This window comes from Malurus melanocephalus, unplaced genomic scaffold (assembly GCF_030028575.1).
Source record: "Malurus melanocephalus ecotype Western Australia unplaced genomic scaffold, MMel_1.1 scaffold_29, whole genome shotgun sequence".
NCBI classification, from domain to species: Eukaryota; Metazoa; Chordata; class Aves; order Passeriformes; family Maluridae; genus Malurus; species Malurus melanocephalus.
Genome location: NW_026623261.1, coordinates 741,976 through 769,912, shown reverse-complemented (window position 1 = coordinate 769,912; position 27,937 = coordinate 741,976). Strand labels below are relative to the sequence as shown.

Sequence of the window (27,937 nt, the reverse complement as noted above, 5' to 3'; positions counted from 1 at the left end):
AAAAAAAAAAAAAAAAAAAAAAAAAAAAAAAAAAAAAAAAAAAAAGGATAAATCTTCACGAGCAACGTTTTTTTGTGTCCACAAGTGTTCTGGTTTCAGTTTTTGGTTTTGTCTCACTCTTTGATTTAACAGAGGTCTGTCCCAGCAAAACTATTCCTAGGCAATGCTGGCKTCATCGCATTCACCAAAATAGGTCGTGCATCACCATCAAGCGGTGTGACACAGAATTGCACTCTCCTGAGGGTTCAGTTTTTTCATCGATACTGCTGGGTTGTCTATTTTTTTGACCTTTGTGAAGCAAAGTTATTTTGAATCTTTAAATGAAAGCAGAACTTAAAAATACACTGAAAAACTTGCATGTCTAGCTATGCTATTTGTGGTCCTCTTCTTCATCTATACCTTTTGCTGAAAATTCTCTCACCAGTTATATTTAAAGACGGAAAAGATGTGAAATGAAGCTGTTCAGTGGTATAAGAGAGCATCCTCCCATCACAGAGTGCTTCCCTCACACTTTTCACAGAGCATTATTCTTTGAAATCTGAATAAGGGTCTTAAGAGCTCTGTCTCCTGCCTGGCAGTCTGTGGCACAATTCAGGGTTTCATGGCATACCTACAGGAAGGGAGAGGGCTGCAGCAAGAAAAACAATGTCTAGCAGGACAGCAGGGAGGGAGGAGACCCCAGGGCAGCACATCAGGTGAGGACAGCACTGCAGGGAGRGAGAAAGGGATGTATGGATGCTGAACAGGGTAGATGGAAGGAAAGAGATTAAGTTTCATGCAGGTGCAGTCAATGAATTCCGTAGCTGAAATCCTTTGCTTTGCAGGGAACAGATTTCCCTGACTTTAAGGGATGAGCTTTGAATTAAGCTGACAATAAAATTCCAGCTAATTCAGGCTGGTAACTGATTTGCAGATCAGGAAAAGGAACTTTAAAATAAATTTGACTGCATCTGGATCCACACCCTCAGCAGCTGAAAGACCCTACCTTAGGTCTACAAAACACAGGTGACAAAATGTACTGTTTTTGCAGAATTGGTTTCCTCAAACTTTTAAATGTATTCTGTGAGACACAGGGTTCTCTACTGGTGCTACAAACTTGAACAGCAGGATTCTTACAGAGGATCTAAGTAGTTCCTAAGATGGGAACCTAGAGTGAGGCTTGATTTCTTGATTCAGAGTTTGATTACTCTTTAATTTTATTTAGTTGCCTCTGCTGGTCCAGCAGGAGCTGTATCAAGAGAGTGCTGTGCTGCTTCTAAAGCTTCTCTACTCATGGACTGTCAGATCAACCTTTTATGCACTGCTCCAGATACCCAGCGGCATTACAGCAGGAGAGTAAACTCCTCCTGCTTTTCCACTAGACTGATGGACCCTCAGATTTCCCCTCGACCCACTACAAAGATGAGCAGTGAGTGGAGTGAGGAGCAAGCAATGACTGTCCTGCAAACTGGTGCTGGTGCTGGGTTGGCCAGCCACACTTCCTAGAGAGCCACTGCTTATTGCCTGGAAAAAAGCACTGGGATCATTTGCTTCGGTAGCTTGAGGTCCTAGCTGGCAGAAGGTGAAAATTTTTTGTTTTCAAGCCCGATTATCACTCCCAGGCTGCTGCTCCATAAACCTTGGAGCTGTGCGCGGGTTCAGACCAAGACCTTCCCATAAATCTTCAATCATTCCTACCTCTAACACTGCTGACAAGGGAACAAGCCCCGCTGTCTGTCAGTACAAAGGATCCAGAGCTGAACGAATGGTCTGCATCTCCCTACACATTTGTAGGCRATTATCACCCCATCGGCGAGCTCCAGCTTTGCCTGCATTTCATTTCAGTGTCCCCAGGAGAGTGGCGAGTGTTTGCTGCCGGAGCCGCGCTTCATCCCCGGGATGGGGCGAGCTGCATGCGCTCCATGCTAATCTGACAATGTCATGTTGTGCTTGTTTCCAAGGAGGATTGGTGCTGAAGCTCTGGCGAAAGGCTATGTCCACCGAAGCAGGAAGAAAAATAGGCCGAAAACTGATTGAAAGCTTGACTTCGAGCTTCCTAGCAGGAATTCACAATTATTTGGAAGGAGATGATTTGAARGTTCCCAGTTTCTTGAGGAAGAGCAGTTCCCTCATGGATTGATTTCATCTTTTAGCAGACATATGCCTGGTAATCTGGYTTTGGTAATTTCTTACAGTAGGATTTGCTGAGTAGCCATGTGTGCATCTCTCTCATATGGAATCAATATTTTTATCCTTAATTTTCCTAATTATCTCATTTGTTTAACTAAATTCCTTATAAATGAAAAGCCTCACAGAAAGATCTTACTATACTACTTTTTTTACTACTCTATAAATAATGTATCATTATTCATTGATTTAATTGATTATGAATATGGAGACAAAATTAAACATGAGCAAATTATATTCTGTTTCAGACTGGGTTTTTTTCCCTGTAAGCAGCATTCCACTCGATATGCAATTACTCGGGTCCTTGATGGTCTGATAGATGATTATCAGAATCTTTTCTTTGAAGATCTGATCCAAAAGCAATGCCTCCACTATTTCCCACCAAAGCTGTTATTTTGCAGAGCAGCTGCAATCAAACTGGAAGATTTCACACTTTTTAGCTTAAATACTTGAATGCAGGTAAGTTCCCTTGTGCTACTGCTTCGTATTTTAGGTCTGCCTCACAGTTTAGGTTGCATCTACCACCTCAGCTGATAGCTCAGTCCCACACCCCATGCTCGGAAGGAGGAAGGCGTGTGCTCCTTCCTCTTCTGCTGGAGCACAGCTCCATTCTGTTGCATTCCCTTACCTTATTTCATGTGTAGCCACTGCAGTGATGGACTTCCTGGCACATGAAGAACAATCCAACATGGATATTAAGGTCGATATTTTAACTTTTCCTCCAGCACCATAGTGGCTGAAAGAAGCTGTTGTAGATTTGGTAACCCTGAGCACAGGGTCACTCTGAGGTTGCCCTTAGGGCTCCACAGTCCCAGCAGGTGACCCTGAGGTGGGAGAGCCTCCCAGGCACAAGCCCTTGCTGTCTTTTTGTACTGCCAGTCCAGCTCCAGGCAGAAGGAGAAACATCATCACCATGTCTCCTTCTGAATTATCAGCTATGTGGCAAGGAAATGAATTAAAGGTGTCCATGCCCAAGATGATTGGGTTGAATCTAGATGACCTTTAAGGTCTCTTCCAACCTAAATCATTCTTCAATTCTATGAAAAGAAAATTATTTCTTTCCATTGCACTTTCCCAGTTCGATCGGTCCTTTTCCCCCAAACTTGCACGATATTTGCACTGTAAATTAAGAAATAATTATCACCGCATTAGCAGTTAAACACTGTTCTGTCCTTTAATGTCCCAGGACAAAGGTGTTAATTATTCATTGTCATTTAATGGATAAACTCTTAATGTACCATCATTAGCTAACAATTTTCAAAGGAAATGCTTTAATGAGGTATAAGAAAATGTGGGAGTTTTTACCTTAATTACGTGGTTCATAGATCAGAGTAATTAGATTCCAGCAGACTTTAGATATAATCTAAAAGTAATCACCACAGCTGCCAGCTGCTAAAATATTAAGTTAATTGTGCTCCAGAAAAGTTTGAAAWTTTTTTTGACCTTTTCTGTGGTTAACTTAGATTTAACTTGAGATTCGCTTTGAGAAATCAAAAAGAGCTATTAATACAAACTTAAAAACTGCGAACTGCTGCACTTGAGGGAATATTTGTAAAATACACTTTTAAAAAGCAAATAACTCCTTACCTGAATTTATGACAACATTAGGAAATACTTCAGAATTTTGAAAAAGAGTCATGTTTCTTAACACAGCATCAATCATTTATGTATTTCATACATTTTGTCCTAATCCAACAAGACAACTAATGAGGTAATGACTTTAGGAATTGGCCAGCGATTGCTCCTTGGAAGCTGAGGAACGTATAAAAGTTTAGACTAAATATGGGATGGGGGATTCTTACAGGCAGAGCAAACCAATTATCTAGAAATAGAATAGTTGCATTCTTAAGGGAAAACATTTGAGTATCACAAACTMAACAGAGAGGAAAGCATCAAGAGAAGGCTGTAGAGGTGTAGCAGGATGTTTCTGGAGAGGAATAGGAGATTACTGAAGGAATCTGCTTGCTAGTAAGAGCTAGCAAAAGCTAACAACTCCCTAGGCAGGAGTTTCCCCAGTAAGAAGGACTCACAAAGCAGAAGGATTTTTCCTGCTCATCATTGTTCTGGGGTTTACTGCTCTGTTCTCATGCCTTTTACACGCGTGGTTTCTTTACTGAGGAACACCTGGCATTAAACAGGGYTAGTTCCTATTTGATGGGGATGCTGTTAAAAAAAAGCAAAACCACAGCTGGCTCCGGAAAGGCAGGGAGTTAAACTTCCGTGCATGCTTGCAAATAGCGAGCCTAAGGGGATTGGAACAAACATCGTTTTGGAGTGAAGAAGGGAAGTTTATTAATGAAATGTAGTACATGATAAAGGAAGAACCTGGGAGAATAAAAATCCACCAGAAAAGWACCTGTCCATCCTCAAAACTTGGACAATGGTGCTGAATACTGTGYAGTCCTCCCCCCAGCTCATTTTAGGCAGGTCAGCTCCTTATTTCTGAGCACTGTGCGATTTTCAGTGCCTTTGCTACAGGAGTGGTCACATTTCTGAGAAATGGTCAGAACTGAGGTTCTTGTCCTTGTCTGTGTATTTGCAACAGGTGTAGAGCTGCTGCAAAATGAACCTGTGCCYTATCAAATAGTGTCCTAAACTTACATCACAGACACATATAAGGGATCACCTTGCCACCAATTTCCCCTTTTCCTCCATAAAGGAATGGCAACCATGTCCTTCTCTAGGAAAGGTATCTCTGTCTTCACAGAACCACAAATAGATGTTACCAGGCACTTCTTTAGCTTTTTTAGGTATCAAGACCTAGAGCTTACAGGGCCAACATCCAAAGAAGTCATTAGCAAAGATGCAAAAAAACCTGTTTTTTCTTTCAAGCAGGAATTGGACTTGTAGGCTTTCTCTTCCCCATGATCCCTAACCTGTGCAGAATTATTTGGGCGTTCCTTCCAGCCTGTGCTCACTAATGAATAGTAAAGGGTTTTTTTTTTTTTTTCTTTCTGGTGGGAAAAGGCACACCTGCCAGGTGTGGAGGGAAGAGCAAAAACATTCTTGCCCAGGGCAGCCTCTGATGTGGCAGATAGGAAGTTTTGCTGGGAAGCAGATGTGGATTTGGACCCTGACAGATGGAAAACAAAACTACCTAATGTAATTACTCTAGCTATTGTGCAAAACATGAAAAAAACCCTACATCAGTTCCTTTTTCTGACCAGGGCATTTTGCCTGCTCCTCTCAGCAGGGTGCTGTAAGCTGTGCTCCTTCAGTTCCTGCCACCAAATTCAGTGAGATTCAAGATGATGGAGTCTTGCTGTAACATTTCCCTCATCCTCACCTCAGTCCCTCCAGGAAGAGCACATTGCCTCTCTGGKTTTGATATGATTTAAGGATATGAATATGATTGTAGAGCTGAGTCTAAGCTCATTTTGGATTTAATTCTTTTTTCTACAATGACACACAAAGGGCCATGAGGTGTTTTAAGAACAATGTGCATGACATGAACTGCAGTGCAGCCCCAGGCAGGGGCTGTCAAGGCTCCCTAGGAGGGTGCAGGGGAGCCTTTGGGCTGCAGACCTGCCTAACTGCACCAGCTGGAAAGGGCTGCTCGGTTGGGAGCATYAACAGTCACTCAAAATGGGGTTCAGAGGATGAGGAATGGCAGAATCATGTAAAGGTTTGTTAAAAGGCATTTATACCTGCTTCAAACATGACTAGAAAAAATATGATAATTTAAAAAAATGGCTTTTAACTGATTCATGACTAATCAAACTCTCCAGGACAGAAAAAGCAACAAAAGAAAATAAAATCCTTGATGACTCTGACTTCCTTCTGCAAACTGTTTGTAGCTGTGAGAAAATTTGCATGATCTGTTTGTGTGTGTGTTTGCAGGAAAGGGATGCAGCAGGTACGGCGAACAGAYAGTGGCAGTATAAACCAGGATTCTGGACTAATAAAGTTATTTCAGAGAGAAAGGCTCTTTCTACCTCTCCTTTTGTGTGAGGTTAGGTCCCAAAATACTAACAGATGTGATCACTGAACCTAAGGGAGCAGGCAGCTGAAATAAGATGGAAAAAGGAAAAGTCCTTTTGCTGAGAAAGCAACTGCAGTGCTCCATGTGAGGCAACCCTGAGCCCTGCTCAGAYCCTTCCTCTGCACCATGAGGACCAGGGGGCAACAGAGGAGTGGTGTATTTGCAAAAAATGAAGATCATATCATCTGAGACTGCCTTGGGAAGAGCTACTGCTTTCTGGGGCTGGCAGGAGCCTCTGGCTGCCAGCACTGCTGCATCCAGASCCTCAGGGACAATGGCACAGAGGACAGGGGGATAAGGCACGTGCATGTACAGGCATTCCTTAGATCCTGGTGGGATCAGCCCCTTGAGGCCATTTCCACATCTGCCCAAATCTTAACAATTACGAGGAATCTAAAATTACATGAGAAAATTAAAATGGTTGGACTGAGCTGTCCATCCTGGTRCCCTCACTCTGGGACAGAACTGGCAGCAGTGGACTGAGGCAAAACCAGCAAAAGCAGGGCAAAGGCAGGGTAATCTCTCATCCTAMCCAGGCTGCCAGCAGCTGGCACTCTGCACTCACATCAGGCCCACATGGTTTATCAGTCCTGGAGAAAGAGTTGCAAAAGGCTATCTTAGAAAATATAAAACCCCGAGAAAGATACATGGTAAGTTCATCAAAGAGATGTACTATAGCAAAGCTCAAGAACACTCCCAGCACACAGATACATTTAAAATRCAAGGGAAAATTTAAAAAACCAAACAAACTGCAAAACCTCCCACTAATACATGAAGCAGAAGCAAGAAAACATTCTTTTCAGAGACTATCCACTTTAACATGGTRTCAAGAAGCTGAAAGTTAACATGGTAAAGGAGCATCAAAGTGAAAAAATGTAAGGAAAGCACTGCGACAGTCTTAGAAGGTTTAGGAAACATATCATATGTGTTAAGTGAAGGGACAGCAAGAATTAACAGCACCTTCTTGTTGGGACCATTGGGGTAGATAAGCATTCCTGTGACACCTGTCATTTAAACAAAAGAGGTTTTGGCATTTAAAGAAGAATGCAGGGAGAAATTCTTCTTATCTTCCCAGGCACAAAGGCTGGATATATAAAAAAAAAATGCATGTTGATCATGCAAACAGAAAATGCTGTCTCACTAAGGGCTTATGCACACATGGAGTGCTGTGGAAGCAGCTGCTTCTGATCAGGCCCTCAGTGAGAACACACTGAAAATACTTCTTAGCATTAAAAGAGATAAGCCTTTAAGCTAACAAGCCTGTGCAAAAGCTTATGCCAATCTTTTGCAAAGCAAATATCTTATTATTTAAATACACTTGTATTCTCTTCAGGCATAGCGATTGTGGTCTGTGTTCAGCTAAAAATCAGCTTTCCCTTCCTGRATGCAGTCTTCTTGAGCTTTAATGTTTGGCAATGATAACCATGTCCCTCAAGGATTGCCATGACATTATAGCTTTGTCAAACATGTATTAGCAAACAGTATGAAATCACTGTGGTCATCTGTGTGCCGTAAGGGACTCACAATACTTATTAAGTCTTTAATATCACACRGAAACCTTCTGTTAGGATCTTACTTCATACCTCCTCCCTCCCCTCTGCTTTCCCCAGCAATCAGAGTGTCCTTTCTTCACAGCACAAGACAGCACCATGTCCTCTCTTCCATCCAGAGCTGAATGCAAGTGGCACTGTCCCRCTGTGTCACATAAACTGGACAGCCAGGATCATTCTCATTTCTGTCACAGGACACGATTTGACTCACCTGCCTGAGGAAAAGATGTGGGACATATCTCTGCTACTAATATATGTACAGAGCYCATAAAATCTGCCACCTTTGCTCAGAAGAATGAAACTCACTCWACTCAGTGAGGCTGAATATGCAAGACAGGATTGCAGTGCATGACAAGGGTGTCACAGCCAGGCTCCTTATGTGACAGCATCTATGCAAAGAAGAGAAATTGTTTCTTTGGAAGCATTTTAAAGGGAAGAATTTTTTAAAAGGGTTGATAGGCCTTTAGGTTTTTTTTCACAAACTAGATCCCAAGTGCTGATGTAGAACAGAAGAACAGAATAGAAGAACAGAATAGAAGGCTGTTGACTTTTGTCTCCTCCTTTCTCCCATGGAAGCCTGGATTCTGGTACTTTAGTGAAGGAAATCATGGTAATAACATATCACACCTTTCAGAAATCCAGCAGATGACAACAATCACATTCAGTAGTAAAGTAAAAGAAGAGAAATAAAAATTAGTAAAATGCACAACATATTTCTTTTATTTAAACACCAAGCTGCACTWGTGCCAAGACAAATAGGGCTGTTTTGAGCTGCTAAAAGAGAAAAACAGGATTTTTTTTTTAAATGCTTAATATGTATTTAAAATACCCATGAATGATGTGCCAACCACTCTTGTACACACCTGCAATCCATATTAACTAGTGATATGCAAAACATTTTATGCTACATATGCATGGACTCAAAGTACACCGTGTGATAWTCCTAATACTTAAATTGTAACTGATTTTAATGAGGAAAAACATTTATCTTGAATAAATTAATGTGAGATAATATTAAGAAATCCTAAATTAGTTTGCATTAGTGAAAATTAATCGTTCAGTAGAATTTTAATAGATAAGTCTGAAGATACTCTCCTGTCTGCTTGAAAAGACTTTTTCTTTAAAGTATACTGTGGTATTTTCATGAGTGTTTGCTTTTTAACTCCTCAGGAGGACTARAAATTGAATATGTCCAGGCTTTCTAAACATTCCCTTTTTCCACCCTGCTGATTTCTGGATATTCCACTCTGATCCAGCTGCTGTTGAGCCTGGAAACCCTTGGCACATTGACTGTTACACATTAGTTCTTGGTATTTTTTTTCTGAAAGTGCAATCACTGCCAGAGAGTTATGCACCTCTCATAGATCTAACACTTTTGGATACCCAGGAATCACCAGGCATGACCTGCCCAGTTCTTATATGCCCAGCTTATGGATATCAGACCCCCTTTGCCAGAAAAGACCTCTTAAAGAGGTCAGCCTGTGCCTTTTTCTCAGTTTTGAGGGTTGGCATGAACACCAATCTTTCAGAGCCAGCTTCTGTCTACACTTCCCAGCTGCATTTTCAGCAAGTTGCTGAATATAATAGCTTTAGTGTGATTCTAGATATTAGCTGTGCAAGGGGTTATGGAGATAGCAATGTTGTCTAGTTTAGGCATTCCTGGGCCTTGTTAGRGGAGTGGCATTGCTTTCCAGGCAAATTACATGTTGTGCACCAGTACTATTTGTGCTTTGTCCRTCATCTGAAAGAGTGGCAGAATGAGGGCATTTCCAGTTTTGAGCCTTAATTTGCAGCATGCAAGACTGGTTAAAGAAATGAATGTCCACCTTAGACAATCTTTTATTATCCTTTCTACCCTTTCCTTTAAAAAAAAAAAAAAAAAAGGCAAAACCAAAACCCAAAAGAAACAACAATGCAGCTGTTTCAGTAAGGTGTGTTCCCTTTGCATATGCCCTACAGAGGTTCAGGAAATAACCGGAATTTCAGGWGCAATAAGAATGAAGGATTGGACTGAATTCATTAATAAATATGTACAGAAGAACTCTGTCCCTATGAAGGGTCATGAGACATTAGCTGGTTTGGCTTCTTATTTAGGACAAGTAAGCAGTTTAGTTTCGCAGAGGATTATTACAGCTAAATTACAGCCTCGTGTGCTCTTCATAAGACAAGAAGGACTTTCATGAGCAGCCTTTTCTTACAGTTGCGGTCAATCTTGATGTGTGAAGGACACAGCTCCCTTCTCGTTTCCAGTTAATTTCAGAATTATTTTCCTTCAGATGTCCCTGAAARCAAACAAAACAAAGTGACAGGGTGAAACAGGAAATTTTACATTTGGATTTAAAAATTGCACAGAGAGTACAGGTGAACGAGCTCTTGTGTCAAATTAATCGCTGCAACTTAGGGCTTGTCTGTACCATAAAATGGTTTGTCAGTACAATTACACCAGCAATCCAAAGACTACAGCAAAAATAAAGCTAATATATGACTCCAAAACAGCTATGCCAGCAGCTTTGCCTAAGTATGTGAAAATCATATCAGTAAATTTTTCTTTTACTAGTATAGCTCGTGTAGTTTAGRGAAATATTTGACCTACACTGGGCAAAAAAGTTCAGTATGAACTCTGACTCTTTCCCTGTGTTTCTCCAGTGTGATTACAACCATCGTGCCTCCCATGTCATATTATGGTCTGGCAGACACAGCAGAAGAGGCACCTTCCTCTTGGGGAGAGGCTTTCCAAGGGACGTGCCCTGTGACTGATGCAACAGAGCTGCAGGCCCAGAGGGAAGTTAATTAATAATTTAATTAATATTTAATGGCAATATGCCAGTGTGCCTGACTTCATAGTGGGCTGTGTTCCCAACTCTGCCAAACTATTTAAACATGTTTGAATCTGCCCTGTGGGGGAATGGCAGGAATTGTTGGAGTAGGAAGAACATCTAGAACATCTGGATAATCATGGGAGTCTTCCCTGCCCTTAGGGTCTCTGAACCTCCCGCTGCTTTGAGACAGGTTYTTTGAAGTCCTGCCTGTGTCAAAGCTAAGATCTGCAGATCTCAGAGCAGCACACTGTTCCTTTGGCCCCTCTTGACTCTTTCTTCCTTCTGTAATCACCATTGGTTGCAGCCTGGAAAAAAGCTTCACTTCTCTTATTAGAAAAAAGTGAAAGGAGAAGGCAGCTGAAAAATAATCTAACCATGAAGATTAGCAAGGTAGATGATGAGCCCAAATCTGCTTTGAAAGTTACTTAGGAAAGGGACTTTCAAAACTGCTGAGAACACACAACTACAGCTGTGGATTTGGGTTCCTCACTCCAATATACCCAAGGCTATAAGGTTTGCCTCAGCCTTTCACCCAGAATGCTTTTTATGAAAAGGAACAGCTTGCTTAGAGGGTCAATGGCATCACAGCTCTAGAGAAATGCCCTAAAAAAACACTACAAAAGGATTAATGTAGATGTGGTGGGGTCAGAAAGGCTGATTCTCATTTGTAGCAATATCTCAAGATTTCAAATATAAGGGAGCATGCATCTCAGCACAACCAAGGTAAAAGGTAATTTTTTAAAAAATGCACCTTAATCTTTTTAGTACAATTAAAAAAAAATTGTACAAATTGAAAAAAAAATAAAACTACTTTGTTCACACAAAACTACTCCAACTGTTGAGTTTATGAGAACAGTAAAACACAGCTCTGTAGTTTTTACATTCCTTACTGCATTTCTCTGTTTTTTCTACTTTTCCTTTTTTTTGTCTCCTATTTAATAAGCACAGAAACTTAGTCAGCTGAGACCATTCCTTTTCTGGCACTTGTGTGCAGTTCAAGTACAACCTCCTGAAACAGCCTGACAGCAGAACTCATTTTCATCTCTCCAGGTGGCTGGGCCATGTTGTTTCTGTCCTTTTCCAGCCATSAGGTTACAAGCAGCTATCAGCACTGGAGACAAAATCTGCCTTCTCTGGTTTTGCTGCTGAGGAGCTTTTGTTGTTGCTACTCCTATTGCTGCATGCCTCCATCTCATTTTTGTTTGCAGGGAGGAGGCATTTTAGCATCACCGAAGTTATTCCAATTTGTTACAATGGTCCTTCCATCTTCCCACACCAGAGAAAAGCCACTGTTGACATCTTTAATACCGTCTGAAAGACTGTCAAACTGAAGGCTTTCTCATTAAAAAAGCAGAAACAACTCATGGCAGCAACAGGAGAGAAACTTGTCTTGTTAAAAAGAAAGGCACACCATTTTAAATGCTTCCAGGGTGCTGTGGCTTTTTTTCTCTTACTTTGTCTCGAATCTTTAATGAAAGGTTAAAATATGTTAATGATGGTTGTTGCTATAGCAAGCTCAGGCATCTGTAGTCAAGTCCCTTGTTTAATTGCTTATTGTTCTGGAGTGATGAGGTCATGTTAACATCATTGACCCTCTGGGTACATTTATTCTATCAAACTTAACATAGCAATGACCTGAGGCAAATCTCTGTTCTTTCTTTCTCCCCCCTGCTTAGGGTGAGGACTGGCTCTTACCAGTGTCACCCTGGCATGCTTCAGCTCTGATCGTGGAAAGATTTTGAGAGGGACACTGGTAAAACACTGCAAATAATAAATACTGGGTTGTTTTTTGTTTTTTTTTAAGGTGGACCTGACTGTTGAGGCTTTCTTCTGTATTTCATTAAAACTCTTTTCCCTCCTAGCAATCCTTTTTAAAAGAAATTTTGATCAATAGACTTAATTTTGTTAGATACCAACTCATTTAAAGTAGATATYAATAAATAGCATAAATGTCCTTATGACATTTGAAGAGAGACCAGGGTGGGAAATGGTTAACTGATGAATTCTTCAAGAACTATTATGATTGGATATTTGGCACATGTTAAAGAGACAACATATTTTGGTGGATTATTAACCTATATGCAAGCCTAACMCTGCTAATTTGGTTATTTTATCTGGTTACATATTTTATAAGATTTTTGCCCGTATTAAAGATTAATTGCAYATGTCCACATCAAATCCACATTTCTCAAAAGACTCACAAGTGCATGTGGGGAATCTTGATAGAAACTTCAAGTGCTGGAAGAGCCATAGTGATGATTTATGATGGTTGGGGGAGACCAGCAGGCTGGAGAAGCCACATGCTCCTTGGATAGCTAATGATTTCAGAGTGGATAAGTCTGTCAGCCATTGAGGATGAAAATTTATGGGACTGCTTCATAATCCAAAGATTATCCAAAGAGAGTGATCTCCCTTAAGATAGAAAAGGTCCTTTTCTTTCATGTTTTGTTAGAGCTGTCAAAGAAGGCAACTAATAAAGTGAAACCTTGATTCTATTGATAGGGAATTTAAAGGGCAGGTGGATAAAGACTTAGAGGAATTGATGGCACAACAGAAAGTAGTGAAAGCAGATGCTGATCCTCCAGGGTGGTGTTGCTTCTTGAAAGTGCTTCTTCTTTCTTTTCCCTTAATGTGTATGGTCAAGGGATATTTTAGTCAGAAGAGAGCTTAATTTTCTCTTTATCAACTTCATTACATGATAGGGAAAGACCCCTCAATAGCACGTGGACTGAGGGAGCAATGTGTTATGTGAAACGTCCTATTTTGTTTCATTTTTAGAGCTTTCTGTAACTTTGGAATTTCTGTGTTTGTGAGCAGGGGAAGAGATTCCTTCGTGGATACCACACACTGCCCTGGATGTCATGTTTCTGAGAGATTTGAGTATTTCAGAAAAAAATAACAGCTTATTTCAGTTTCACCATGTTGCTTAACTTGAAGTATGAATGTTGCAGGTCACTTAAAAATAAACACAAAGTACACTTTGAAATAAAATATTTCATAATATTTTTTTTAATCTCTGAAACATAACATTTCAAATTTTTCTGTGTTTTCATGCTTTTCTCTTCACAAAAGRAGCAATTCAGCTGAATCAAGTGAAATTCAAAGAAGGTTCAGCTATGAGTGAGAAGAATTGGGACCACAGTTTCCTTCATCTCTAGAAAAAATTCTCCTCTGTGTTTAGCTGGAAATGATGCCTAGAGATTTTTAGAAGCAAAAGCCCTCTTCACTAGCACTTAAATTCACTGCAGACTGCCAGAGCAGAACTTTGCAGATTTAATGAAAACACAGATAATGCCTGAAAGCTGTTAAAGCAAAAAAACTTAGTCATGCATAACAAGGCATTCACTTCCAAAAGGAGGGAAAGGGCTGCATTCAGTGCACTATCATTTTAGAGCAAAATGGCACAAACCAGGAAAAAAAACCTTTGCACTTCTATGCCCAGAACAATGATAAGTACTGCTTTTACAAAGGGGACACAGCTGAGAGTAACTGGGGGGTCACAGGTGGCAGCTCAGAGGTGCCTTTCCTGCTTTACTCACAGGACCTTGGCAGCAGCAGCTCCCAGGGGAAAACCTCTCCTGTTTTGGGAAGTGGAARTTACCAGCCAGTCTGAAAAATCACTCTGCCTGCACTTGTTTGCATCCACAAATGATCATAGCTTACACTCACCTTCTTCCTTTGGAGACTGCGTGCTTATTTCTAGTGCTGGTGCCATGAAATACTTTCCTTATGTTTTCAATTATATCTTCATCGATATAGCTGTAGTCATGCTCTTCTTCCTCTTCCTCTTCTGCCTCGTAGTTTCTTGCTAGGCCTGAAAAATTAACAAGAAATAACACTAAGGAAATGGAAGACTCTGCCCTTGGTTTGACAAAGAAAAAAAGTACTATTCAAAAGACAACCATAAAAGCAAAGAAAACAATGTTCTCCTCACTTTTATATTTCTCAGAGATCCTAAATGCCTTGCTCAATTCCTGAGCAGTATCTGTGACAGAACAAGAATGACAATGAGCATTTTACAAGAGAGTCTTCACTCAAGAATTCCTATTTCAGTTTCTGCATAGGCTTATACCTCTAATTTGATCCCTCCCTGCTATCTATGCACAAATAACTTTAAAGTTTATTAAAATGTTTAAACAATGTCAGCAGTAAGAGCATGAAAGCACGCAGATAAAATTATCTGACCATATCAAGATAAGAGCAGTTCACTTGCCTTGAGTTGCATRTACCATCCTTACTACAGATGTGCTCCTATGGTTTTGTGTTTCACTGCCTGGCAAGAGGAGTCCCTTCAGCTTGGAAACCATGGTGTTACCTTGGGATTTCCTAGAGCCAGAACCCCCAGTTGTTTCTTAGTTAGAAGGTGATATAACAGAGACAAAGGCTTGAGAGTAGCATCAGGTTAAAATGAAAATTTTGAAGTGCATTTCTTTACATCSACCCGGAGTGGCCTGAAGCAGCACTGAGGACAAACCTTTCAGAGAGCAGCAGGGTTTCCCACAAGAACAGAGACCCTCACTGGAGGCCTCSTGGCAGCTTCAGCACTGGGGTGGGCTCTACTCTGCATTCGGGCACAGTAACAAATTCACTTTTCAGCTCACAGAGGCTCAGGCTGCTGCCCGGAGGCACCAGAGTCCTTCTCCTCCCCTGTTTGCGTGGTCCTACCACTTYCCTGAGGCTGGAGGAAGCTCTGCAAGGCACATGGAGCACTGGTCTCTTATGGAACAGAACCCCATAAGGATCCATCAGTGAGTGCCCCATTTCACCCCTTCAGAGCCACCCCATCCCTCAGGGCAGCCTGGGGTGGGCGAGAGCTGAGTGGCAACAGAACCAGCTAGAGCTGAGATACTGGTGGTGGTATCAGCACAGGTCCCCTGTCAAGAGCCAGTCACCCTTAGAGTTTATCAGGAAGGCTCATGTGTAATGTTTTAAAGCCAAAACTTTCATTTGAAATTGCAAATCAGTGTGAAATGCTGCTGTGGGTACAGCTGCTCCTGGCTGATTAATTTTCTAGGACACAGCCTGAAACAACCTACCATAGTGCACTCTCTGACCTTCCAGCAAGCCATGTTTGTCAAACAGGTTCTTCTTTATGGGATCTAGCTTCTCAAATAAGAATTCCCCCAAGTCTTACTCTCGCAGCCACCGTGTGKCCCTTCACCAAGAGAATAACTCTGTGATTTCACAGCAGTCTCCAAATCCCACTTGTGTTCCTCCTGAGATTCTCCATGGCTGAGGAGTCTCTCCCTCAAAAATTGGGTAGTAGTAATTTCTTTGCGAAGGTGTGACCCTTTCCTTTAAATATTTTCTAAGGCTGGAAATAATCACTATGTTCATCAAGTATCTGTCTGGCCACACCAGTGCAGAGTCTGTCATAGACCAATATATCCACAAGTCCCCCCCTACTAAATTAGCAAAGTATTTCCAGATCTAAGCATCAAAAGGAAAAAAAAAAAAAAAACCAACCCCAAACATATGATTAGAAATGCATTGAAGATCTCACTCACACATGTGGCCACTATCTTGTTAATAAACATTTCCTGGTTCGTACTTAATTTGCAATTTGGCTGTGCTTGATATCACTAAAAGTAAACTAATGAATAAAACAGGCACTGAAAGAATAAGCTAATCCCTGTGATCCAGAGAGGGAAATATTGTTTGTGCACTTAGACTTGCTAATACGGATATAAGGTACAGATTGCTCACGGATGGCATAGCCAGGCTTTCTTCTTTCCCAAACWCGTGTAAACAAAATTATATGCTTCTAAGCAAGACAGCTCAAGGAGAAAGAGCGTTGATGTCATCAGGCCAGACTAAATCACAACTGTCCCCAGTCCCAAACCTGCTCAGGGTGCCTTTTGAAATCTATATATTCACACTTCAATGAAGCATTAAGCAATGAATGASACAAGCTGAACAGTCCCAAGAGGATTCTGAACATTAAAATCAATGCAATTTTCTTCCCTGTTTGAAAAAAAAAATCTATTAACCTCAGCACTGAATTACCGAATCAGATAGGCCATCTCAGCCTGCCAAGAAAACAAGGCTTATGTCATCGTGCTGTCCATCCATCCATCAATCTCTTCASTACTTTTACAAGTCTATTCCTGCCAATTTCAGTCAGATTTGAAAAGGGGACAGAAGTCTCACTGTGGTTACAAAAGCTAGAGTTGAATTAGTTSCTCTATTGAAAGGGAAGCATGCAGAACACAGCTGTTACACACTCCATTTGGCARCAGACACCAGGATAAATCAGCCTGGGCGTATTGGATGGCCACTCAACATACACACAGATAGCTCCAGACCTGCTCTTTTGCTCCTGATAGGAACACCACAGGGAGGGTTATGGCTATTGTCAGGAAAGGCAGAGTRGGGGACAACAGTCCTGAATACTTATTAAACCAAATTTCATTAATTCTGCTCTTCCTGGAACAATTTGTATAATTGTATTTGTCTTTGTAGTGGCAGGATGGTGCTCTGCAGACTAAAAATTTCCATTCATTTCATTTGTATCCTCAAGTGAGTAGGATATATTGTTTTTCTKCTGGAATACACGTGCTGTTTTTTCACAAATTTCAAGGTGAGAAATGGTTGTCATAACTCTCCATTCTGCTCTTCTTCAAAAGGTGGGCAACAGAAGTGACCCAGCCCCTCAAGACCCTTGACTGAATGAAACAAGTGCTAGAGGCCCCAACTTGTGTACACACAAGGCTGCAAACCCAAATGCCTCTGGCTGTGTGACCATAACACAGTTTTATAGCTACGGTAAATATTTCAGATCACTTTTAACGCTGCATAAATTAACATTCAACCACATAGCATTTATTGTTYATTTATGCCTAACTTGAAAAAGAGTAGTTGTGAAATATTCTGCATAATAAGGTAGAGCCACATCCTAATTTCTGCACATTACTTAAGTGAAAAAGCACAGAACTGAAGTTACATGCATAAACAAAAGCACTTTTATGAACAGCAGCATTTTATTTGCTGTGAGCCTGGTTCTGATRCTCCTCAGTGCTAATGAGAGCTAATTCCCTCGGGAGTGCTGCTGAAAGCTGATCAGTGATAGAAGAATCAGAGGCCATAAAACTAATGGACTGTTCCTTGAGCTGATATCCACCAACCATCACTTCATGTGATGGTGTAGCATATCTTTGAAAACTGTTCGGTGCCACAATCAAAATATTTCACATAAACTGTAGGTTTGCATTTAATGTATGGGTAATGTTTATCTCCCTCTGGAATCTACTAACCTATTGTTTGGAAAAGATTAATCTCAATTTCTTTTAAAAAATCTGAAATTTCCTGAAAGAGACAACTGTTGACTTCTTTCACTCTCCTTTTTATTTTAATTTTTTTTCTTTGTCTTTCTTTTCTAGTCTTGTCTTGCTGGTTTTATTGAACTTTTAGAGACCTAGTTTCCACTGTTTCACTACCGCCTCATAAAAAATAAATCCCCAGTGTATCAACAGCTCTTGCAGATCAGAAAAGGTTGCCACAAGTTTTAAACAATCTCATATTTCTTGCCTCAGCGTAAATTCCTGCAAGAGGCTGCAGAGAGGGCTCAGGGCACCATCAGACCCATTCAAGTGTTCTGTGCACAGGACTAGGGGAGCAGAGCCAGGCAGAACTGCCAGAGAGTGGGAGAGGGCACTGGTATGAAATGMTCTTTAGTTTAACTGCCTGTAACACTGGGATACCTCCTCCCTGGAGCCACCTAAGCTCCTGCCTGAAACCTCAAAATATTACTGCAATGAAAATCAGTCATATCTAATAAACCAGTGAAATCAAAAGGATTCAGAACCTATGACTTCTTCCCCCTGCTATTAAACAAGTTATAGTTTGGTTAAGGGCAAAGCTGATTGAAAGTGTTTCAATATCATTTACTAAAGTGTACTCACATTCTATGAAATTATATGATCTCCATATTTTCAGTAATTTTCTTGCCTTTTTTTAAACTTACCTCAGAAGATGTGGCAGTCAAGAACAAGTTTTGTGTTTACAATGGAAAACCACAATTTTGCTTTGTTTTGTTTTTTCTTTTTTAAAAGAGAAAATTACAAGGCCATGGGAGTTAAAGAATCTGATATCACTTTTGTCTTAATCAGACTGAACTCAGTGGAAGTTGGAGGGAGTTGTCACACATGCCTACAGTAAAGGATTCCTAATTCATATTGCTTATTCCCATGCACCTAGYTCAGAACATGAATACAAAATCCCTGTGATGTCATCAAAAAAGAGCAGTTTTTCTTTCTTTTCAGAATTTTCTTTCTTTTCAGTAATTCAGAATTCTAGGTTTTACTTTAAATTTTTTAAAGTTTAACTTTAAAACTTTAAAGTTTTAAAGTTTAATTCATTTTGATATTTGTTTTAGAGCACAGTGCCACACTCAAATGTAATGTGTTAGCCAATGGGAAGCAAGTCACAGCACCCCTCAGGTGCACAGATTTCTTAAGCCATCTTTGCACATTTAGTAGACATATGTGCATCCTAAAGTACAAGCAGAAGTCCCAATCCTCATTTTCTTTCTCCAGCCCACTAGCCTCCTAAATCAAGTGCCTAAAGAGAGAATACATAAAAACCTTTTCTAAAATATCCTGACATCAATAAACAAAATCAGCATCAACAGTTTTGCTGCAGACCGTAACTATTCCAGAAGCCTATGCCATGAGCAAGAAGATTATGTAATGTTATAGAAACTTCACTTAGRATAAATTTCAAGGATAAAGAAAAACTGATACAGCAGATTTCTAATGAGAGTAATTATCCTGCAGATATTGCTACCATTTTTAATTAATTCAAACTCAGTCAAATATAAGAAAATAAGATACTATCTTTAGTAGCCTATTCAGGTTTAACTGCAACAGAGGAAAAAAGGTTCAATTTCTTAGAAACAAAGATAATCAATCCTATCTTTATTAACATGAACTCTGTAAGGAAAGACAATAGAGGCTTTAAAATTTAGAGAGAAACATGTTGCTTTTCTTTTCGGAACTATCTGGCCTTTGGTAAGAAATAGAAATTGTCTCTGAAACTAGGGGGKTTTTTGAGAGTACAGATTCAGCATCCTTATTAGGAATTTGAAACAGGTTGGTKCTTTGGAGGGTGGTTTAACATTCATCAGTGGAAGTTTAAAGATTAGTCAGTGAATGGTGCATTTCCTCCCACTCAAAACCCACAGGAGTGTGTCTGCGTTAYTAGTCTTGACATATTTTCTAATCCATTATCTTGTGAATTAGCAGAGCACAGTACACCCTCTGGAACAGGCAAGCTTGCTCCACGCAGCACTGGGCTCATGGGGATTCCTTGGCTGGCCAGGATGAACTGTTGTATCATCTAATCCAATCTCCTGAGTAATTCTGCACTTGTCTTTTAATCAAGCCAAATAATTTTGGACTATGCTAACACACAACTTTCAGAAAAACCTTTAGCTTTGATTTGGGTACATCAGCATACGATCCATCACTGTTCTTTGGACAAGGCTATATCAGCCTAGCTCGAACTCACACTATATCCTAATTTAGACAGAGTTTGTAAAGGGATACCTCCAAGGCAATATAACAAGAAGCAATTAAGCAGGAAGTAGTCTTGCAAAAGAAGAATCATTATGATACTACTTTGTGATTTTCTATGTGTGTWCTAAGGAGAAGTATTAGGAGTTTGAAATCCCCAGTAACAAAAGCTATTCTTTATCTGGTGTTCCGTGAGCTGTCTAAGTCAACACAGTAATTAGGATGAACTTCAAATTAATTAATTGCAATTTTCATCAGAAATGAGGCAGGAGACGTGTGATTGATGAGCTTTTGAATCAGATGGTTAAGAACTGAGCTAGATGGGAAGAGCTGGTGCTATGAATCTTTGCAGTTCCAGAGTCATGCAAACTTTCAGCACTCCCAACATGTTTTTTTTTTTTTTCTCTAATACTCTTGGTCATACACCCGAAATTACCTGCAAAGCACAGGTCTCCAGCCATAAGCTCATGGAAGCAGACAAGGAAAAAAGAAACCTGATTAATAATCAGATTTTTTAAAAATAAAAGTCTACTGGAAGCAAGAGGAGTTAAGTCATCAGTCTACCATCACTATGTGGGTTGCAACCAGAAGAAAATTAAACTCTTCTTTCTCAGAAAGGATGTCAGAGAAAATGTTAAGACATTGCTGGAATGAGGGCCAAAGGAATTAGAGCAAGAACAACTAAGAAAAGATGTTTTCAAACATGAAAAACTCCCTAGAAAAAGCTTGCTTCTCAATTAGATTTTTTTCAGAATTAAAAACAAATGAAAAAATTTGATAAGAAAAACAGAGTTGTGCTAGGAACTGAAAAATCACAATAAACATGAAGTGCTTTTCAAGATTCCAAAAGACGCTTATCAGTGACATTAAATAAGGCTTGAGGGGGGTGAACAAAGGACTAATATACTGCCACTGAGTGAATAGGGAGAGAAAAGGCAGACAGACTTCAAGCAGGGCAGATGAAACAGTCAGCAATATTGCCTCGTTTCACCATGGTGCTGAAACATGTTCAGCAGAAGATGGAATCACAAACTGTTGCAAAAAGTCCAAGTCTGTTTTCCGGTGTCCAGAACCAAAAACTGCATGAGCTAACAAGCAGTGTGAAGGAGAAGGAAGAAATTTTGATGGTACCATGGCTAACAGAGGCAATCCTCTGCCTGGAGAGAGGTGAAGAGCCCTGACACTTTGGGGTCAAGATTTAATGGAGAAACCAATATGGTCTCTGCTATCAACAYGGTGATTCATTAATGGCATTAACCCCACAGGCTGGAGCTGAATGACTGAMAACAGCTTTGCCAAGATAAACATTGGGGTCCTGGAAGACAAGCTGACCAGCCATGTGTCCTTGTGGCAAAGTGCCAGCAAAGATCTTTGCCCCCTGATCAGCACAGGTGAGAGCACACCTGGAACGCTGGGTCCAGCTCTGGGCTCCCAGGACAAGGGAGTCATGGATACTCTGGAGCAAGTCCATGAAGGTGATGGAGGTGATCAGGTGCCTGCAGCATCTGAAATAGAAGGGGRKGCTGAGAGGGCTGGGGCTGTTCAGCCTCGTGAAGAGGAGGCTCAAGGAGGATTCTATCACTGGGTATCAATTCCTGATGGGAAGATGAGAAGAAGATGGACACAGACACTTTTCAGTRGTGCCCAGTTACRAAAGAAACACAAGGAGTAACAAATACTCTCACAGCAGAGAAATGGAAAGACTAAGTGACCTCCCAGTCTGGTTATTGAGCTGGAGCCTTAGTGGCTCCACAGTCCTTTTCTCAGCCAAGAGAAAAGAAGAGAAATTTAGAAACTACTGTACAGTTCCTGTAACAGGCACAGGAAGTGACTTCACCCCTTGCTGCACAAACTGAGCAGCTGTGTTCAGAAAAATATTTAAAAACCCTTCACCATAAAGGCATTATGAGGCTTTAGCCTATGTGACTTTTCCTGTCTGTGAGGAGTGTAGGCCAATAAAGTTAAGCACCTGCTCAAGCATTGACTTCTGTGCTTGTGAACGAGCCAGTCCTCAGCAGAGGCTTCATGCCTGCCTTCTTCATCAAAGAAACTTTGATCATGTTTTCTTCAGGTGTGCTCCCCCTGCTTCCCTGCCTGCCTCACCCCACAGAGACCAACCCATGCAAGTGATCCAATTAATCYCTGCAGCATGGACAATRGTTTTCAAAGTCAAGCCKCAGTGATTTKCAGGAAGTTCYCTTGATAAAAATGAKTACCTTGTTAASGTATGTTAGTATTSCTTTTCTTTTGTGGGGTTTAAACTGACGATACTGTCCCTTGTAGCTGCCRACACGTAAGCTTCACCATTTGCCCCTAAAAAATCTAATCAAATCATTAAACAGAGACAAAATGGAGCCTGGAAAGAGATTTTTCAAAACCACAAAATAACAAATTTGGAATTATATTTCAAAGCTGCCAGATACCAAAATATTGTGCTGGATTTGGCTGGGGCAGAAATGATTGTATTCACAGTGATGAGTACAGGGCTGTGTTTTGGATTTGTGCTGAACAGAGTTGATAATATGGAGATGTTTTTTATTGCTGAGCAGAGCTTACATAGAACTAAGGGCTTTTCTGCTTCTCATACTGCCATGGCTGGAAATTGGGGTGTGCTAGAGGCTGGGACGAGACACAGATGGGACAGGTGACCTCAACTGACCACAGGGATAGAAGGAGGAGAAGGGGAACATTTGGAGTCAYGGTGTTTGTCTTCCCAARTCACATGATGGGGCTCTGCSCCCCTGGGGATGGCTGAACACCTGCCTGCCCATGGGAAGCAGGGKATTAATGCCTTGTTTTTCTTTGCTYGTGTGAGTGGCTTTYGCTTTCCCTGTTTTTATCTCAACSTGATCCTGCTGGTGGGGGAATGAGCAAGCAGCTGTGTGAGGCTTGGCTGCTGMCTGGGGTTAAACCACATCACTTTCAATAATCAGTTCCCAAATAATCAACTTCCACAGCAATAAGGATTAGTGAAGATTCAACATGACATTGTAACTCTTCTCCATAAAAGTGGTTTATGTTGCTTTTAGAAGCTTCAGTACACATAGTTTCAAATAGACAACCCATTTTAAGAGTCTTACACTCTGAATGACGTGATAAAAAAGGAAAAACTTTATAGGGCTCCTCTATAGATATCAATTATCGGTTAACAAATGCTGTGAGGATGAATGTTTGTGCTTTAGCTTTCCAAATGTTCCAGTGTTGTAATTRATGTGATGTGCTCATATTTCAAATAAAACCTGTAACTAAGAAATTAATGATTTTTTTTTAAATTAACTGCAAAGTTGAAATCTATGTAATAAATACAGTTTGGATTTATCCTCTTATCAACTTAGCTTTTCCACTTCATTATGGTTCATTTCTGAAAAAGGAAAAACTTGAAAGATAAGTAGAAAAACTAGCCATCTCTCAAAATTATGGGAAATGCAAAAAAATGGAGACTTTAAAAACAATTACCAGACAAGTGATTTGCTCAGTATTATTTTTTTCTTCAAAATACAAAAATATGAGCCAAAGACATCTCCATATCTTTAACGTAATTTGCTTACTCATCTTAAAACATCTTGGGATAAGTATTTTTTAATAACAGATTTTGTGTAAGCTTCACTCTAAAGCAAAGTAAGCACACGTTTTCCAAATGTCTGCTCCTGAAAACCACTGAATATTCATGCTGCAGTGTCAAACAGAGTTTAATACCATGCTGCTGCTGCTGAGAGCTTGGATGAGTTTGCCTTACGGCACTTATGGAAGGGAGAACAGAAAGGTTCACTTTTCATCCCTTTTTGACTCAGACTCCAAGAGAACTCACACAAGATGCTCCTGCATGTCAAATTTTCATCAGGGCTAGGGTTCAGCTTTGTAAAATTAATAGCTCAAACCGTAACGTTTAACTGACCTTTAATCACAGAGCTTTCCACTAGTGTGGCTTTCCCAGTCATGGCCTCCTTATTCTCACGATGCACCAAATCATTTTGACAGCCAACTTGCAATTCCAAAATATCAGCAGATTGATCTGGGCACAAATTCTTGGTGGTGTCTACATAGAAATTCTGAAATTACATAGAAGAGAACATTAAYTTTCCATGTAAATTGTTATTCCAAACTGGTGTGACACTTAAGAGCAACATTATTTGTGCTATTTCTGTGCGTTTTAACTACAATCTTTATGTCTGTCAAAGTCATCAATGACATTTACCTCAGTGCTTGTCTTTCAGGTATATACATCAGAAAATAACACAACCAGCAGGCACTCTAGGTGAAGTGGTTACCTCTAAAACACATCTCCAGTCTCTTTGCCTTTTTTATTTTTGCCTATATGGAGTCACACATGCAAAAGATTTATGTATCCCTTTTGGTTGATTCRGATTGCTTTCTGATTAACCATTTTTATTGTATTGATTGTTCATTTAATGTGTTCTGTTACATATTACATCACAAATTCATATAAAGTCTGACATTTCAATTACATTCACCCAGTACTATTCATAGCATAGTGTAGCTAGATGATGGGARCAGACAATTATGGAGTTATTAATTATAGTTTTATTACATTGGAAAAAGTAAGATATATGGCTGCAATACTTGCATTCCTTGGAAATCAAGGATATACACAATTCCATAATTATGTTGTTTGTTTTATTTTTAATTCTGAGGTATTTATGTCATAAATACTTTCAGTCAAATGCATATTTTTAGCTGCAAGTAACAGTCAATTAAAAGTGTCAAAAATACATTTTTGGTTTAGCTGTACTGTAGCTTCAGTGTAGGGAGAGGCCAATTGCAATCTTTATACCAGAGAGTATATRTTTTAAGAAATAATCGGGATAGATGTTCCATTCAAAATCAAATGCAGATTTTTTTTCTCAGCAATGACAAAGCCCATCCTACTCAGGGAGATAAGGTCATGTTGGTAAATCTGACAGTAGCTACACAGTAATAGGATCTGATCTTTACAGAATCAACCCACAATTTGTGAAAGTGCAACACGAGCCCACATTTTATGACAATTTGCCCTTTTTGAAAAGAGATACCAGCTAGCAACAAAAAAAAAAAGTCACTGGTAATTGAAATAGAAAATTTGGAAGAGTATATTAAGAAAAAGAGATGCAGATGAAATCTATAAAACATAGGGATGATCTTACCAAGTGGGTGGGTCACAATATTGTGCAAGTGGAAGACCCTCATTTTTCAATTAGAGGACTCTATGGTATTCTTCTCCATTTTCTTAAAAATCTGCTGTAAGCTCAGTCTACAGGGGTCAGTTGAGTTACAATTATCAATGCATGTTTGTGCTCTACAAATGTTTATTTGTGTTGTACAATGCTGGGTTGTGTCTCCTTGATTGCAAAAGAGCCTCTGAGGCCCAGCAAAGCTTTAAGCAACAATGCAATCCACAAAAAAACTCAGGGACAAAAAGAAATTCAGCTGAGAAATAATTTGCAAAGAGGACAGAAATGTCAGAAGCAATTCTTCACAGCAGAGAGTTAAAATAACTTCCCTTTCCAAAGGGAAAGGCGCTGTTCAAACCAGGGCTGTGCTCTGCTGGTGTGCTGTGGAACAGGTTCACTGAGGCTACAGGATCTCCAAATCTCTTCCACCAGCACAGCATGGCCTTGCTTTCATCTCTCTTTCTTGATCATCTGCACCTAAACATGCCTGCACACCCCACCTGTTTGTTGCCAGACTGCACCAACAACATGAACACTCACTTAATAGGCAGTTATCGAGAAATTTCTGCCTTCTGCTTGGGGAAAACAAATGTTTAAATAACCATGTTTCAGAGTTCTCACTAAACTAGTCCCATCCTTGGTATCAGTCAAACCTGTTTATCACAAATTAATGGTCTTGGGAAAGGCAGGATAACTTTGCTATTCACAGGTAGATTATTCCTGTGTTCCAGTTATTTGGCATACTCAGAACACAGAAGGCTTTCGCTTACTAGTCATCTTTCAGGGAAGAATGGTATTTTAATTTAAATAGTAGACATTAAAAAAAAGATCTTTTTTTTTAAATCATGAATTCTCTTATTTTCTAGTCAGCTCCTTGTTTACCCTGTTAATGCTAGCAATCAATATGATGCATTAGTATGTTGAGTTTATTTATTTTGCATTGCCTTAACTAATTAAAAACAGGCCTTGGTATCAAAACAGAAAGATTCCCTCATTAAGAAAAATGTAGCTGAAATTTGTGCTAACCTTATAATTCATCAGCAAAACCACACACTGTGAAAAAATAGTTACCTGGGGCACCTTGCAAAGAAATTAAAATATGCAAAACCCAAACATTTAAAAGCAAAAAGGATTACAGGAAATTAACTGTCACATCACTTTATGCTGAAATCTGATAGTGTTTTAACATCCTTAATAGCACTATAGATAACAATTATACTACAGACCAACAAAGATAAGTTGTTTTTTTAAAACTATGTAACAGTGAAATCTTACAATTGTTTCTCAAATAMTTGGCAGACTTAACAGCAGAGAATTGCCATCTCGACAGAATCATTATTCCACCAATTTAAAGAAGTCAGGATACCAGCCATGATTTTTCAATAGACATTGCCAGAAAAAAAACCCCATTAATTTAATTAAAAACTCATAATCTGAGCTGCAGYCATTTGTTATAACAGACTACTCATGAGGAAACTCCAAATCTCAGCATCTGGAAAATAAAACCAACAGCTACAAATGCGTGAACTAAAAATTTTACCGCAATGTCTAAACATTGCCCAYCACATTTTCAGGTTTGTCTGTGGTCCAGGAACAACTCCGGAGTCAAAGCACAAACCCGTAAAGGTAAATGAGTTTAAATGTGCACAGTCCCTCCCAGGAAACAGAAGGTGTTATATCAAACAGGATAAACACAAAAGAGTGTGAGAGCTGAGGTGAGACTAAAAGGGCTGGAGATGCACCACTTTAGTAAGAACAGAAGTGTCAGATTTCAGCAGAAGCTGTAAATGAGTGCAGGGCTTGCCAAAGGTGCACGAACTGAAAACTATGCAGTAGCAAACTGAGTTTCTGAGGAAGAAGTTTGATTTAGTTTCTCTTGATTAGCTGAAGAGTTTAATGCATTGCATCCATTGTGYGTGTGTGTGTGAAAGCAAGCTCTCTCCTGCAAGTAAGGCTTCCCTCTGCATGTTTGCTCCAGAAGCAGTGAAATCTGACAATAGTTCTCCTTCTTGTGAGTGGCACTGAACTAATACTAATGTTTTCCCTATCTACAGCCACAGTTGCACAAAACCTGTTACTAAAATGCTGATTTCCCTTGTAATTTTATTGTATGCTCTCATCCTCATCCTCTCCTCCTAGCTCCAAGCTATGTTCTCCTCTGAGTTAAAAAAAATTGGGCTATCAACTTTTGTATCCATGTGAATATTTCTTTCATTACTGTATCTAATTKTTTTTTAACTCATTTATATTTCTATTACCAACATCATGTGGCAATGAGCTGCAGAGTTTATTTCTGCATTGAAATAAATGGTTGTGAGGTTTCTTTTTACTGCCCTAACTCAGAATTTCATGCTGCTGCTGTAATCCCTCTCTGTTAGTTTTCTCCCTTCATTCGGATTTTTATTCTTTTTTTTTGAGTTGCCTCTTCTTTAGGTAGAATAGTTTCTGGTCTTTAATCTTTCTCCTTACAGGACACAAATTATGACCCATGAGGCACTGACTCTGGAAATTCCTGCTCCTTTGCAAGATATAACCCAAAAATACTGAAGGCAATCTCTATTCCACACATGCTTCAGACAGCAATATTTGGTCACAACTACTCAATAAGGCCATAAAATAGCACAGAAGTTCTTCTAGAAAAACATACACAAAAAACCCCCAAAACACTCAACAAACAAACCAACAGCAACAACAAAAAAACCAAACCAAACCAAAGCAAACCAAACCAAAGCAAACCAAA

The 27,937-nt window shown here is 39.9% G+C and overlaps 2 protein-coding genes across 3 annotated transcripts in view; one reads left to right on the top strand and one right to left on the bottom strand.

The window, feature by feature from the left end:
- CUNH6orf58 (chromosome unknown C6orf58 homolog) overlaps positions 1–2,394 on the top strand; it is a 10,785-nt gene extending 8,391 nt beyond the window's left edge. The window contains exon 6 of the mRNA XM_057363586.1: positions 1,941–2,394. Within this exon, the coding sequence (XP_057219569.1) occupies positions 1,941–2,119 (179 nt within the window). The 3' untranslated portion in view covers positions 2,120–2,394. The remainder of the gene's footprint in view (positions 1–1,940) is intronic.
- Positions 2,395–9,590: 7,196 nt separating this feature from the next.
- The window catches only part of THEMIS (thymocyte selection associated), a 75,207-nt gene continuing 56,860 nt past the window's right edge, over positions 9,591–27,937 (bottom strand). The window contains exons 5-7 of one of the 2 annotated variants that reach the window (XM_057363584.1): positions 23,925–24,078; positions 14,187–14,331; positions 9,591–9,980 (exon numbers count right to left, since the gene is read on the bottom strand). In XM_057363584.1, the coding sequence (XP_057219567.1) occupies positions 9,971–9,980; positions 14,187–14,331; positions 23,925–24,078 (309 nt within the window). In that variant the 3' untranslated portion in view covers positions 9,591–9,970. Of the gene's footprint in view, positions 9,981–14,182; positions 14,332–23,924; positions 24,079–27,937 lie in introns of those variants that run through there. The other variant, XM_057363585.1, reaches the window with a different exon arrangement.